Raw genomic sequence first — 12,100 nt, 5'->3', positions numbered from 1 at the left:
GACATTTGGCTTTTACATGGTTGACTTGCTTGGGCCTTACTTGCATTTACTTGAAACACAACAGAGAGTCCTTTGTCTATGGTCATAAATGGCGTATTCTATTAAAGTTTTCAGTGGAGTTCTCCATATAGCTTCTGTCCATTATTATACCACCTGTTGATTAACCCTTTGATGAGTACATTTTTTTGTTATTTTATTTCATTCAAAATTCTTAGCCCGTGTTCTAGAACGCCATTGCTTAGAATTACCAGTGGTGATAGTTACATCAGCCATCAGAGTTTTTCGGTAAAAAAAAAGGCACATTCTCAATATTTCTGACCTGACACCTTCTTCAAAGGGTTTAACTCTGTGCGATCCCCGCTTGGCTTCCCAGGCCCAGGGAAGAGTTTCCCGCTCGACAGGTGCGGAAAAGTGATGAGCGCGGCGGTGTTCTGTCGTTTTCGCTGATATTCCTCTCTCTCTTTCTCTGTCCGACAGAACTACCGGGAGCGGCATGAGCAGGTGACCTTCCTGACCAATAAGGAGAAGATGTCGCCGAAGCGGAAGACGGGGGTGGTGGTGGGCGTTCTCCTGGCGCTGCTGGTCCTGGCCATCGTCGCCGGCGTGCTGATCTGGCTCTTCCTGTGTAAGCGCCGCTTGCCCACGCCGGGGCCGTTCCGTTTCTACGCCACGCTTCCTGCTCTTCAGAACCGGGCGCAGTACGGCATGCCACATTACGTTTATTTAGCAGGCGCTTTCATCCGAAGACGACGTGCAAAAAAGTGCACGTCGAGGTCATTGGAGCGGCTGCTGAACGCAGGTTCGATGCGGTACAGCGCTCATTTCGTACCGAGTGCCGGCTGTTCCCCAGAGTCCTGGACTCTGACCCCGTGGCCAAACTGCCGAACTGAGTTTGGAGGCAGGCTTTGGTGAATTGGGCAAAAATGATGCGCCAACAAAAACCTGGCGTGGAGGAGAGTGACCTTTTGCTAAAGCCTTGTAAATATTTCTCGATACTTCATTAGCACTTTCAGCGTCCAGGGTAGGTGGTCACTCATTAACTGCCGTCTAACCAGTGCTGCTTGATAAATAATGCAGCGCCTTATTTTGGAAAATGATTATAGCCTGTTTTTCCGTCCCGGTTTCAAAGGTTGAAATCTCGCACGGTCATACCAAGGTTCCCCCATTAGAGGTCAGTGCTTTAATTTAAGGCAGGAAATAACAGGTGTAAGAACTCTGCAGATATTGACTTTTCAATGTTAACTCGCCTTGCCCAAACTTTGCTGTTGCTTACCTGCATAAAATTATCCAAGCCTGCTTGATCTATTATTAAAAAGAATAAGCTCAGTTATATTAAAAAAATATATATTTCTAAAAAAAAAATGTATGCATTTCCCTTCTTTAATATCATTCCCACAACTCTAGTTGCATGTTAATGTGGCCTTTTTTGGTTGAATTAAAAAAGGAGAAAAAAAACACCATGAAATATTAAGTCCTGTAAACATATTTTTCCTGTAGACATCAGTGTCTAGCTGTTAGCAATTTACTGTTTTTTTTTTTTAAAGAAGCCTAAAAAATGAAAAGTTGATGAAATTTGGGAGAGAGAATCGCAGGTATCCGTAGAGAGCATCGCTCATTACGCTCAGGATTGGCTGAGCCGTAAGGGGCGGTGGACTTGCATTCAGAACAAGGTCCTCAGTGTTTTATGTGTGTTTTTCACCACCATTCCCAAAGCCTATATTTCATCTCTTTATTTAGTGAGAACACGAGTGGAAATTTCATTTAGGAGGGGAATGAATGGTCCATTATGTCAAATTTAGGCCTGATCTAGAGTTTAGGTTTAGGCTAATCTAGAGTTGTATGCGCAACATTTACACCTTTAAAATTCATCCTCAATGCTGAATGCAGCCTTGCTTGCGTTCGGTCGTACTTGGACGATACATGACTGTACATCCGAACGATTGATTGATTGTATTAATTTGGATCATGAGCTGGAGCTGATGAGAGGGGCTCCAGACCGGTGTTGTGAGAAGAGCAGGTTTATCCCGTAAGGAACATTTATGCCTCCCTTAAACTGGACGAGGACAGACCTGCGCACCCCAGTGAGACCCCTTTGACACAACGCAGGCGCTGCTTATCCATACATACACACACTCACACTCACACTCACGCACACACACACGCGCACACACACTCATACTCACACACACACTCACACACACTCACACACACACACACACACACACACACTCTCCCACGCATGTGCCCACACACTCACACTCACACACACACACACACACACTCACACGCACACGCACACACCACACACACACAGACACACACACACACACGCACACACACACACACGAGCGGCATTGTGCGTGTCACCTTCCCTTTAGCTGAGAGCCGTGTGTCCTCTGCTCGTCCAGCGGGGTGGGGTATTGAGCAGCGGGGTGGGGTATGGAGCAGCGGGGTGGGGTATGGAGCAGCGGGGTGGGGTATGGAGAGCGGGGTGGGGTATGGAGCAGCGGGTGGTGGGGTATTGGAGCAGCGGGGTGGGGTATGGAGCAGCGGGTGGGGTATGGAGCAGCGGGGTGGGGTATGAGCAGCGGGGTGGGGTATGGAGCAGCGGGGTGGGGTATGAGCAGCGGGGTGGGGTATGGAGCAGCGGGGTGGGGTATGGAGCAGCGGGGTGGGGTATGGAGCAGCGGGGTGGGGTATGAGCAGCGGTGGGTTGAGCAGGGTTGGGTAGCAGCGGGGTGGGGTATGGAGCAGCGGGGTGGGGTATGGAGCAGCGGGGTGGGGTATGGAGCAGCGGGGTGGGGTATGAGCAGCGGGTGGGGTATGGAGCAGCGGGGTGGGGTATTGAGCAGCGGGGTGGGGTATGGAGCAGCGGGGTGGGGGTATGAGCAGCGGGGTGGGGTATGGAGCAGCGGGGTGGGTATTGAGCAGCGGGGTGGGGTATGGAGCAGCGGGGTGGGGTATGGAGCAGCGGGGTGGGGTATTGAGCAGCGGGGTGGGGTATGAGCAGGGGGTATTTGAGCAGCGGGGTGGGGTATGGAGCAGCGGGGTGGGGTATGGAGCAGCGGGGTGGGGTATTGAGCAGCGGGGTGGGGTATGGAGCAGCGGGGTGGGGTATGGAGCAGCGGGGTGGGGTATTGAGCAGCGGGGTGGGGTATTGAGCAGCGGGGTGGGGTATTGAGCAGCGGGGTGGGGTATTGAGCAGCGGGGTGGGGTATGGAGCAGCGGGGTGGGGTATGTGAGCAGCGGGGTGGGGTATTGAGCAGCGGGGTGGGGTATGAGCAGCGGGGTGGGGTTTTGAGCAGCGGGGTGGGGTATGGAGCAGCGGGGTGGGGTATTGAGCAGCGGGGTGGGGTATGGAGCAGCGGGGTGGGGTATGGAGCAGCGGGGTGGGGTATGGAGCAGCGGGGTGGGGTATGGAGCAGCGGGGTGGGGTATGGAGCAGCGGGGTGGGGTATGGAGCAGCGGGGTGGGGTATGGAGCAGCGGGGTGGGGTATGGAGCAGCGGGGTGGGGTATGGAGCAGCGGGGTGGGGTATGGAGCAGCGGGGTGGGGTATGGAGCAGCGGGGTGGGGTATGGAGCAGCGGGGTGGGGTATGGGAGCAGGGGTGGGGTATTGAGCAGCGGGGTGGGGTATGGAGCAGCGGGGTGGGGTATGGAGCAGCGGGGTGGGGTATTGAGCAGCGGGGTGGGGTATGGAGCAGCGGGGTGGGGTATTGAGCAGCGGGGTGGGGTATGGAGCAGCGGGGTGGGGTATTGAGCACCGTTTGCTCCAGTCTGAGGACGCGGCCCTCCACGCTTTTCTCCACTCGTTGTCGAGTGTAAAGGGGTTCATCTCTTCGGTTTTTTACCACACGCGGTGAAGTACCGACCCTGCCGGCCGTCTGGCACGCCTGTTTTCGTGGCAGATATTGCCCACGGCTATCTTTTCGGCTGTTTTATCAGATTGTACTGGTGCTTTCAACTACTTCTGATCCAGGCACACCCCCCAACCAGGCTCAAAGGCATCCAGGGGACCCCCACCATTAAAGTTAAAAGCGTTATATTTGTTTTTAAAAAAACGGTTTTATATTTTGAAACATTTTCACCAATCTGTATAAGGTCATTGGCCAATACTATAAAAAAGTAATAAAAAATACAAGAGACTCAGAAACACATCCTTTTATTAATTGGTGCTTCTTCTCATCTTCCTACAACATTAACGTTTCCAAAAGCAATGTTTATCCAAACCCTTTGAGTTTATCCGAGGTACCGTTTTGAAATTCGGCCTATGTGCACTGCATGCATGATGCTTGTTGTGTGTAATATGAGCACTTCCAAATCCCTCGTGCGCTGCATAATGCTTATTTGGTATTTGCTTCGAGTTCTTGAGTACACATTCCAAACTGCTTTGAACTGTATATTGCCTGTTGGATGTACCTTAAGTACTGAAGGAGGCTACTCAGCGCAAACCCTTATTTGAGGTATAATTCTTGTTTTGTGCTCGAGTACTCATTCAAAACCCTGGCGTGCTTTATAATGCTTGTTGCATGTAGTTTGAGTGCACATTTCAAACCCTTGTGTCCTTGATGATGCTTGTTACATGTAGTCTGAGTATCTGGATGCTCATTCCCAGCCCTGGTGCACTATGTGACTTCTCCTGCATTGCTTCCCTCCCTGCTGCCCCCTCCCCCAGTCAAGCCAAAGGAGAACAAGCAGCCCGAAGGCCCCACGGCCAGCCAGCAGAGGAGCGCGACCACGCTGGTGTACAGCGGGCACATGGAGCTGTCCAACCTGAAGTACAGCCAGGCGCTGGAGGACCCCACCAGCTCCGAGTTCAAGAACCTCGCCGACGACATAGAAGAGATTGTGAGTCCCGAGCTCGCTCATAATGAGTCATAGTGCGTTATAATGAGTCATAGTGAGTTATGAGTCATAGTGTGTTATAATGAGTCATAGTGAGTTATGAGTCATAGTGCGTTATAATGAGTCATAGTGAGTTATGAGTCATAGTGCGTTATAATGAGTCATAGTGAGTTATGAGTCATAGTGCGTTATAATGAGTCATAGTGAGTTATGAGTCATAATGCATTATAATGAGTCATAGTGAGTTATGAGTCATAATGCATTATAATGAGTCATAGTGAGTTATGAGTCATAGTGCGTTATGAGTCATAGTGCGTTATAATGAGTCATAGTGAGTTATGAGTCATAATGTGTTATAATGAGTCATAATGAGTTATAACCCTCCTCCTTATTCAGCAGGGCTTCTGTCTCGGGTGTTTTCATCAATGCACCACACACTGGCTCCCATTTCAACTCCATGATGCTTCTTTTCTTTGTTTATTTTTTTTGGTCAAATGTAGAATGGCGTCACGGTCTGGGTTTTATTTATTTATTTATTTATGCATTTACTTATTTATTGGATGAGTAGAACTTTAATGTTGGTTTCTGTTAAAAAATAAATAAAATTATATAAATAAAAAATAGCTGTAGGCAAAATGTAAAATTATGACTCCAAGCCCCGGTGTTTGCCGGAATCCGTCTGGTGCTGAAGGCACGCTGAATGTTTCGTCGCCGCGGTGTGATCAAAGTTGTCAGGTTTTCAAAAGCTGTTTGCCGGCTGCTTCTGCAGACCTGAAATAAAACGGAAAAGCACACCTCCGGTTGCTAGAGCAATCACAAAATGCAATACCGGGAAGGTAGCGTTTTCATATTCAAATTAAAGCAATTTCGCAGTCGTGCAATATGTCCATTCCGCTCGGCGCCGGTGTTTATAATCATGGCAGATCGTCGCGCTGGTTCAGAATTGAACAGAAAACGCTGCGGGCATGTCTCTCTAAATGGTAATATTATGAGGCGGCATTACATTTTTAACATTTATGGGTTTATTGACACCATAACAGACAGAGTCTAAGAGGCCGTCGCTGCACTTGGGCACGCGGCTGTAACGTTAGAAACGCCACCCAATGGCACGCCGTGCCTCCTGCTCCAGCCCAGGCTCTTAACTGCTTTCCGTGTGTAGTTTAATGCAAAGTGGGGCTGCGCATTTTAAAGATTATTGGAGGGGAAGCCTGTGAATAATGAACACCCCCGAACAGTATTGTGTGATTCGGATGCGCGGTCACTCTCGGCCGTCTTGGCGTAAAGAACATTAATAACACGGCTGTGTTTTTTAAAAATGCGGAACCGTGCACGCCGCTGTGTCGCTCAATTAAAGCCGGCGTGGCAGGGTCATAATTCCCCGCTCTTATTCAGCCGCGCCCGTCGCTCCGCAGACGTCGCCTTCGCCAGACGGAGCTCTGCGCATTCGCCGCGCTCGATTGGCGGTCGATAAGGGTTTCCGCGTTCGCTTCCTGTTCACCGGAGTTGGAGGCGGGACTCGCCGGGCGTCCCGGGCCGCTCGGACCGCGGGTCGAACGCGTGTGGGCTCTGTCGCTCACCTGCGCTCATCTCCCCGCCGACACGCTGAGCGCAACGACTTCAATCTCCATTTGCTGTAACGGCCGCCGTGTGGCTGTGAGCGCTCAGTACGGGTTCCAGGCTGTCTGCGGCGTGGAGGCCTCTCTCTCAGCGCTGCGCGGTCAGCATAACGCCGTGTGGCTGTGAGCGCTCAGTACGGGTTCCAGGCTGTCTGCGGCGTGGAGGCCTCTCTCTCAGCGCTGCGCGGTCAGCAGAATCTTTGTAATTAGCGGAGAGGGTGGAGAAGCCGAGCGCTTCTGGGAAGAGGGACAGAAACGACCGGGAGAGTTAACGGTCCTGAAACGAGGTGCTCCTTCGGGCGCGCGGTGCTGTTAATGGCAGTCGGCCCCTTTTGCATGGAGAGGGAGTCAGGGAAAAAAATACAGATTGATACTTGTTGGAAATGGGGGTGTGGGGGGAGGGGAGGGGAGGATTTAAATTAAGGTTTTCACAGCAGTGCCGCTGCTACACAAATTACGGAAGATTGTGGTAATGTTGAACCGTCCACGTTCCAATTTCAACTGTGAGCATTACCTGGAAATCCCCCCCCCCCCCCCCCAAACACCCTGCCCCTCAAAATACCACGTATCAGGAAGACGGGACAAACTGAGCGTGAATCTCGTTTGGTTTTTTTACAGTTGGAGGCGACATATAAAAACGATCCCTTCTTCACCAAGTACTACAACAAGTCCGTCGTCTCTGCCTTCAGGTAAGAGCTCGCCACAGGTGTGCGAGGGAGAGGGAGAGGGAGAGGGAGCGCGGTCCTTCAAGCTCGCCGGGGTTTTCCTGGAGTTGTTTGAAATGGTTACCGTCAGATAAAAGGCTGATCTTCAGACTTCAGAAGTCACAGATACAGATTTAGCCACACGATGACAACCACAGGTGGAAGAGCAGAATGGCAAAACAGAGTTATTGATGGCTGCTTAAAAAGCCCATGCAGTCAAATAATATTTTTCACAACGCCGATAATGGTGGTCGTAATACCAGAAGTCGTGAGCATAATGCGACCGAGAAAAATTTATGACAAGCGGAAGTCTGAAATTTAGCCAATAAAGATTATAGCCTGTAATCCATTCCTGAAATTGCGACATTCTGATACAGCCTCCTCCACCGAGCCACCTGCTGCAGCAATCATTAAGCCCTGTATCATCTCAGTTACTCATTTAGCCACTGCTAATTATGTCAAATTGCACACTGTCAGGGAGAGAGGCTCATGGCTGTTCACACATCAATTATCCATTTCAGTAGGCCGTGCTCACAGTCTAGTTTCAATAGTTGCTTAACTGTTGAAAATACTGATAAGAAATGCACTTTATGATCAAAAGTATCCGGACACGCCTTGGTCTGGGCCTGATTTTTTTTTTGTGGTTTGGGCTAGGCCCCTTCGTTCCAGTGAAGGGAAAACTTAATGCTACGGCATATAATCACATTCTAGACCGTTCCGTGTTTCCCCTACAGTTTGGGGAAGGCCCTTTCGTCTTTCAGCATGACAATGCCCCCGGGCACTCAGCAGGGTCTATATAGAAATTATTTTGTCTAGAACAGCGTGGAAGAACTTGACTGGCCTCCACAGAGCCCTGACCTTAATCCCGTCCAACACCGGGGGGATAGGTTGGAAACTCAACTGCGAGCCAGGCCTAATGGCCCAATCAGTGCTCGACCTCACTAACACTCTTCTGGCTGAATGGAAGCAAATCCCTGCAGCAATGCTCCAACATCTAGTATAAAGCCTTCCCAGAAGAGTGCAGGTTATTATAGGAGCAAAGGATGGACCAACTCCATATTAATGCCCATAATTTTGGATGAGATGTTGGATGTCAGGTGTCCCCATACTAGGCTATGTAGAGAACCTAATTTACGGCAAAGTACTGCACATTAGTTGCATCTTGCTGTGTGCATTTTTTAAAAATGACCACATTTGTTTTATATGTTGCTTATTTTAAGCATATGGTAAATCAGGTTGTTCACAAAGAGCAAGCGTCACTTTCTATGGGAAAACACAATTTGTGTGTATTATGGGTTTGAGTTTACCTGCCTCCTTCTGCAATTGATGGACATTTGATGTGGTGAAACCTTTTAATGTATTTATATCTGTAAATGGTTGAATATTTGACACATTTATTCAGGGCTAGAATGTTTTTCTTCTGATGTTTCCGTTGTCAGAATTCTGTAGTGCGATCAGTTCTGTTGTCACAGTAATGCTGAGGAATGCACAGAACCCATTGTCTAATTAATCTCTGCTTAAACCTTGCCGATTATCTTTCTTTGTTTACATCTAGAGCAAATATAGACACTCGTAGCAGATTTTGGCTAAATTACAAGGCTAGGGGAAAAAAAAAACCCTGTTTCTGTTTCCGAGTCGTTTGCGCTTGTTTAGTTCCTTAAACGCTCCTGCTTCGTCAGCGTAGTTAACGACACGGCAAAAACTAAACAAAAAAAAAAACAACCCAACGGAACGGAGTCTGAGTTGTGCACTCCGGGGGCTCACAGCATGGTGCGTTCTGTCCTCTCTCTGGGCGCAGCGAGGGGGTGATGGCGTACCACTGGACGCAGTTCGACGTGCCGGCGGCGGACCTGGAGCAGCTGCCCCGCTTCACGCAGGAGCGGGTCATCCAGGTGCTGCGCTCCGGAATTCGGCGGGAGGGCAAGCGCAGCGCCCAGGTGCTGATCATTAAGGACATCACGGCCTCCGGTGGGTGCTCCTGGGGCGGGGCGCGGGGCGGGGCGCGGGGCGGGCGCGGGCGGGGCGCGGGGCGGGGCACAGGTGCTGATCATTAAGGACATCACGGCCTCCGGTGGGTGCTCCTGGGGCGGGGTGCGGGGCGGGGCACAGGTGCTGATCATTAAGGACATCACTGCCTCCGGTGGGTGCTCCTGGGGCGGGCGCGGGGCGGGGCGGGTGGGGCGGGCGCGGGGCACAGGTGCTGATCATTAAGGACATCACTGCCTCCGGTGGGTGCTCCTGGCGCGGGGCGGGGCGGGGCGCGGGGCGGGGCACAGGTGCTGATCATTAAGGACATCACTGCCTCCGGTGGGTGCTCCTGGCGCGGGGCGGGGCACAGGGCAAACTCCACAACACTACACAACAACAACAACAACAACAACACTTTAGATGGACCCCTCAGCTAAGGAAATGTAGCATTGTTATAGTTGTTGCTATTATTATGTTGTTGTTTTTCAGAGTAGTATTGTTCGTAGTAGTGTTGTAGTATTACACATATATAGTTAGTTATTTCGGTTATGTTGCTACTTTCTATACAGTGTTAGGAGCCCTTAGTGGTCACCTGTCCCCTGACGTTGCCTTTTGCTTGTGAGGGTGTGTCTCGCTGGGTCAGCTCGCTCGGTGTGGGATGGCCACCCCGGGCTGCGCGCCTGCAGTGATGTATGGTGATTGAACGCGGCTGCTAACGCTATTTGATGGCCCTGTCATTGAGTGGAACGAGGCTAAGAGGGCCGTTCTGCTAAATCAGGGGGGAATACTGCCAGAAAAGCATAAAGCCGTGGACTTTACAGCCGTCCATCACTTCAATCAGCCTGCTGACTCTCCTTCCCTCTTTCTCTCCCCCCGTCTCTCCCCCTCCCTCTCCCTCCCTACCTCGTCCTTTTCGTTTTTCCTCACAGCCACGGACCCCAGGATGGCCAGGAACCCGCGGGCGAGTGAGTACGCGTGTTTCCCGCGCTCGGTCTGATCCGCCATGTTTCCCCGTGCTCTGACGGCCCTCGTCTCACCCGCCGCAGGCGGGGGGCGGGAGAGGGAACGGCCCCTCCCTCTTATCGTCTCCCGCGACGTCCAAATCTCCTGGAGGATTCTCCGTAGTGCTCTCTCCCTCCCTTGCTCTCTCGCTCTCTCTATCTCTTTCTCTCTCACTCTACCTCTCTCTATCTCTCTCTCACTCTATCTCTCTCTCTCTCTCCCTCCCTCGCTCTCTCTCTCTGCCTCTCTCACTCTATCTCTCTCACTCTACCTCTCTCTCTCTCTCTCTCGCCCTCTCTCACTCTATCTCTCTCACTCTACCTCTCTTTCTATCTATCTCTCGCTCCAGTGAGGGCTTCAGTGCTGCTCATTTCCCCAGTTCAGTAAGCACGGTGCTGCAAGAGGGCATTAGAGATCCTGTCCACAGAAAGTGACTGCATTTGGGGGGGGGGGGGGAGCGCCATTATGGACTTGCCTCATGCAGAGGTTGGGCACCATGCATGGTACCTGCTGATTGGCTGAGTGAAGTCACATGTGTGGCACTGACCCTCTCCTGTGTCCCCAGAGGAGTGCTTCTTCAAGCTGGAGGCCAACGCCCAGGTGCAGACCATCGAGTCGCCGGGCTACCCCAAGCGGTACCCCCCGAAAACGCGCTGCCAGTGGCAGATCCGCGCCCCGCCCAACACCGCCATCCACATGAAGTTCCCCTTCTTCCACGTGGAGGACGACTGCTCCAACGACTTTGTCTACATCCACGACTCGCTCAGCCCCGACGAGTCCCAGGCCGTCACCAAGTGAGCGCCCCGGCGACCGCGACCGCAACGCGAACGGGGCGGGGCTAGGACCGAACGGGGCGGGGCTAGGACCGAACGGGGCGGGGCTAGGACCGAACGGGGCGGGGCTAGGACCGAACGGGGCGGGGCTAGGACCGAACGGGGCGGAGCTAGGACCTAACGGGGCGGAGCTAGGACCGAACGGGGCGGAGCTATGACTGAACGGGGCGGAGCTATGACTGAATGGGGCGGGGATAGGACCAAACGGGGCGGAGTTAGGACAAAACGGGATGGAGCTAGGACCGAACGGGGGGGGCTAGGACCGAACGGGGGCGGAGCTAGGCTGAACAAGGCGGAGCTAGGCAGAACGGGGCGGAGCTAGGCCGAACGAGGCGGAGTTAGGCCGAACGGGGCGGAGCTAGGACCGAACGGGGAGGAGCTAGGCCAAACAAGGCGGAGCTATGGCCGAACGGGGCGGAGCTAGGACAGAACGGGGAGGAGCTAGGCCAAACAAGGCGGAGCTATGGCCGAACGGGACGGAGCTAGGACAGAACGTGACCATTAAATGCACTTCCAAAAATTGCAGTAAAAAGATGGAAAGCATAATGAATGATTAGTGGGTCAAAATGATGATTCAGACGCATAAAGAGGACTCATCAGGGCCCCGCTGAAGAGGAGCAGGTCATCTGTAAAAGGGGCTGCAGCACGGTTAAAAGCTCTTTACTGTAAAAGCAGTTTCAGTAAATGAGTCTGTGAGAGTCCTGACAGATAAGAGGGCTCTCTTGTTATTTTAGACGGTGCTGCCCTGCATACTGAAGTCATCGTTCACCACTGCACTTTGCGATGCTGCAGATTTTAAAATGAAAAGATCTGTTACAGATTTTAAAACGAGTTGTACTGAAGCCTGTTGTAAAACATACAGTTGCAAAGGACTCTCGGTGTAGAACAGGGGGAAACCTACGGTCAAATACATGGGTATAGTTCAGTTCAGAAAATAGTTGCCACAGGCATTACTGCCTTGTCTTTCTACATGGCAGGGGTCCAGTTGAAAATGAACGGCAAACATCTGTCTTATAATCCCTGGTGAGCGTGCGTATTACACGCCCATATTTACTCCTGGCTTCCAGGGGTGTGGCATGTTATTTAGGGGTGTGGTGTGGCGTGTTATGTCGCAAAAATACTGAAATGCTTG

At 51.8% G+C, this 12,100-nt stretch overlaps 1 protein-coding gene across 4 annotated transcripts in view; it reads left to right on the top strand.

Moving 5' to 3' along the window:
- The window catches only part of st14 (ST14 transmembrane serine protease matriptase), a 57,115-nt gene that overhangs the window by 27,207 nt on the left and 17,808 nt on the right, over positions 1 to 12,100 (top strand). For 2 of the 4 annotated variants that reach the window (XM_064306203.1, XM_064306232.1), the window contains exons 2-8: positions 478 to 625; positions 4,676 to 4,848; positions 7,080 to 7,150; positions 8,964 to 9,102; positions 9,275 to 9,305; positions 10,063 to 10,098; positions 10,701 to 10,929. In XM_064306203.1, the coding sequence (XP_064162273.1) occupies positions 478 to 625; positions 4,676 to 4,848; positions 7,080 to 7,150; positions 8,964 to 9,102; positions 9,275 to 9,305; positions 10,063 to 10,098; positions 10,701 to 10,929 (827 nt within the window). Of the gene's footprint in view, positions 1 to 477; positions 626 to 4,675; positions 4,849 to 7,079; positions 7,151 to 8,963; positions 9,134 to 9,274; positions 9,306 to 9,441; positions 9,473 to 10,062; positions 10,099 to 10,700; positions 10,930 to 12,100 lie in introns of all 4 variants that reach the window. The other 2 variants (XM_064306222.1, XM_064306213.1) reach the window with 2 other exon arrangements.

Source organism: Anguilla rostrata, chromosome 1, assembly GCF_018555375.3.
Source record: "Anguilla rostrata isolate EN2019 chromosome 1, ASM1855537v3, whole genome shotgun sequence".
In the NCBI taxonomy this organism is placed as follows: domain Eukaryota; kingdom Metazoa; phylum Chordata; class Actinopteri; order Anguilliformes; family Anguillidae; genus Anguilla; species Anguilla rostrata.
The sequence above is the reverse complement of the archived record's forward strand: the minus strand, read 5'-3'. Positions and strand labels throughout refer to the sequence as shown.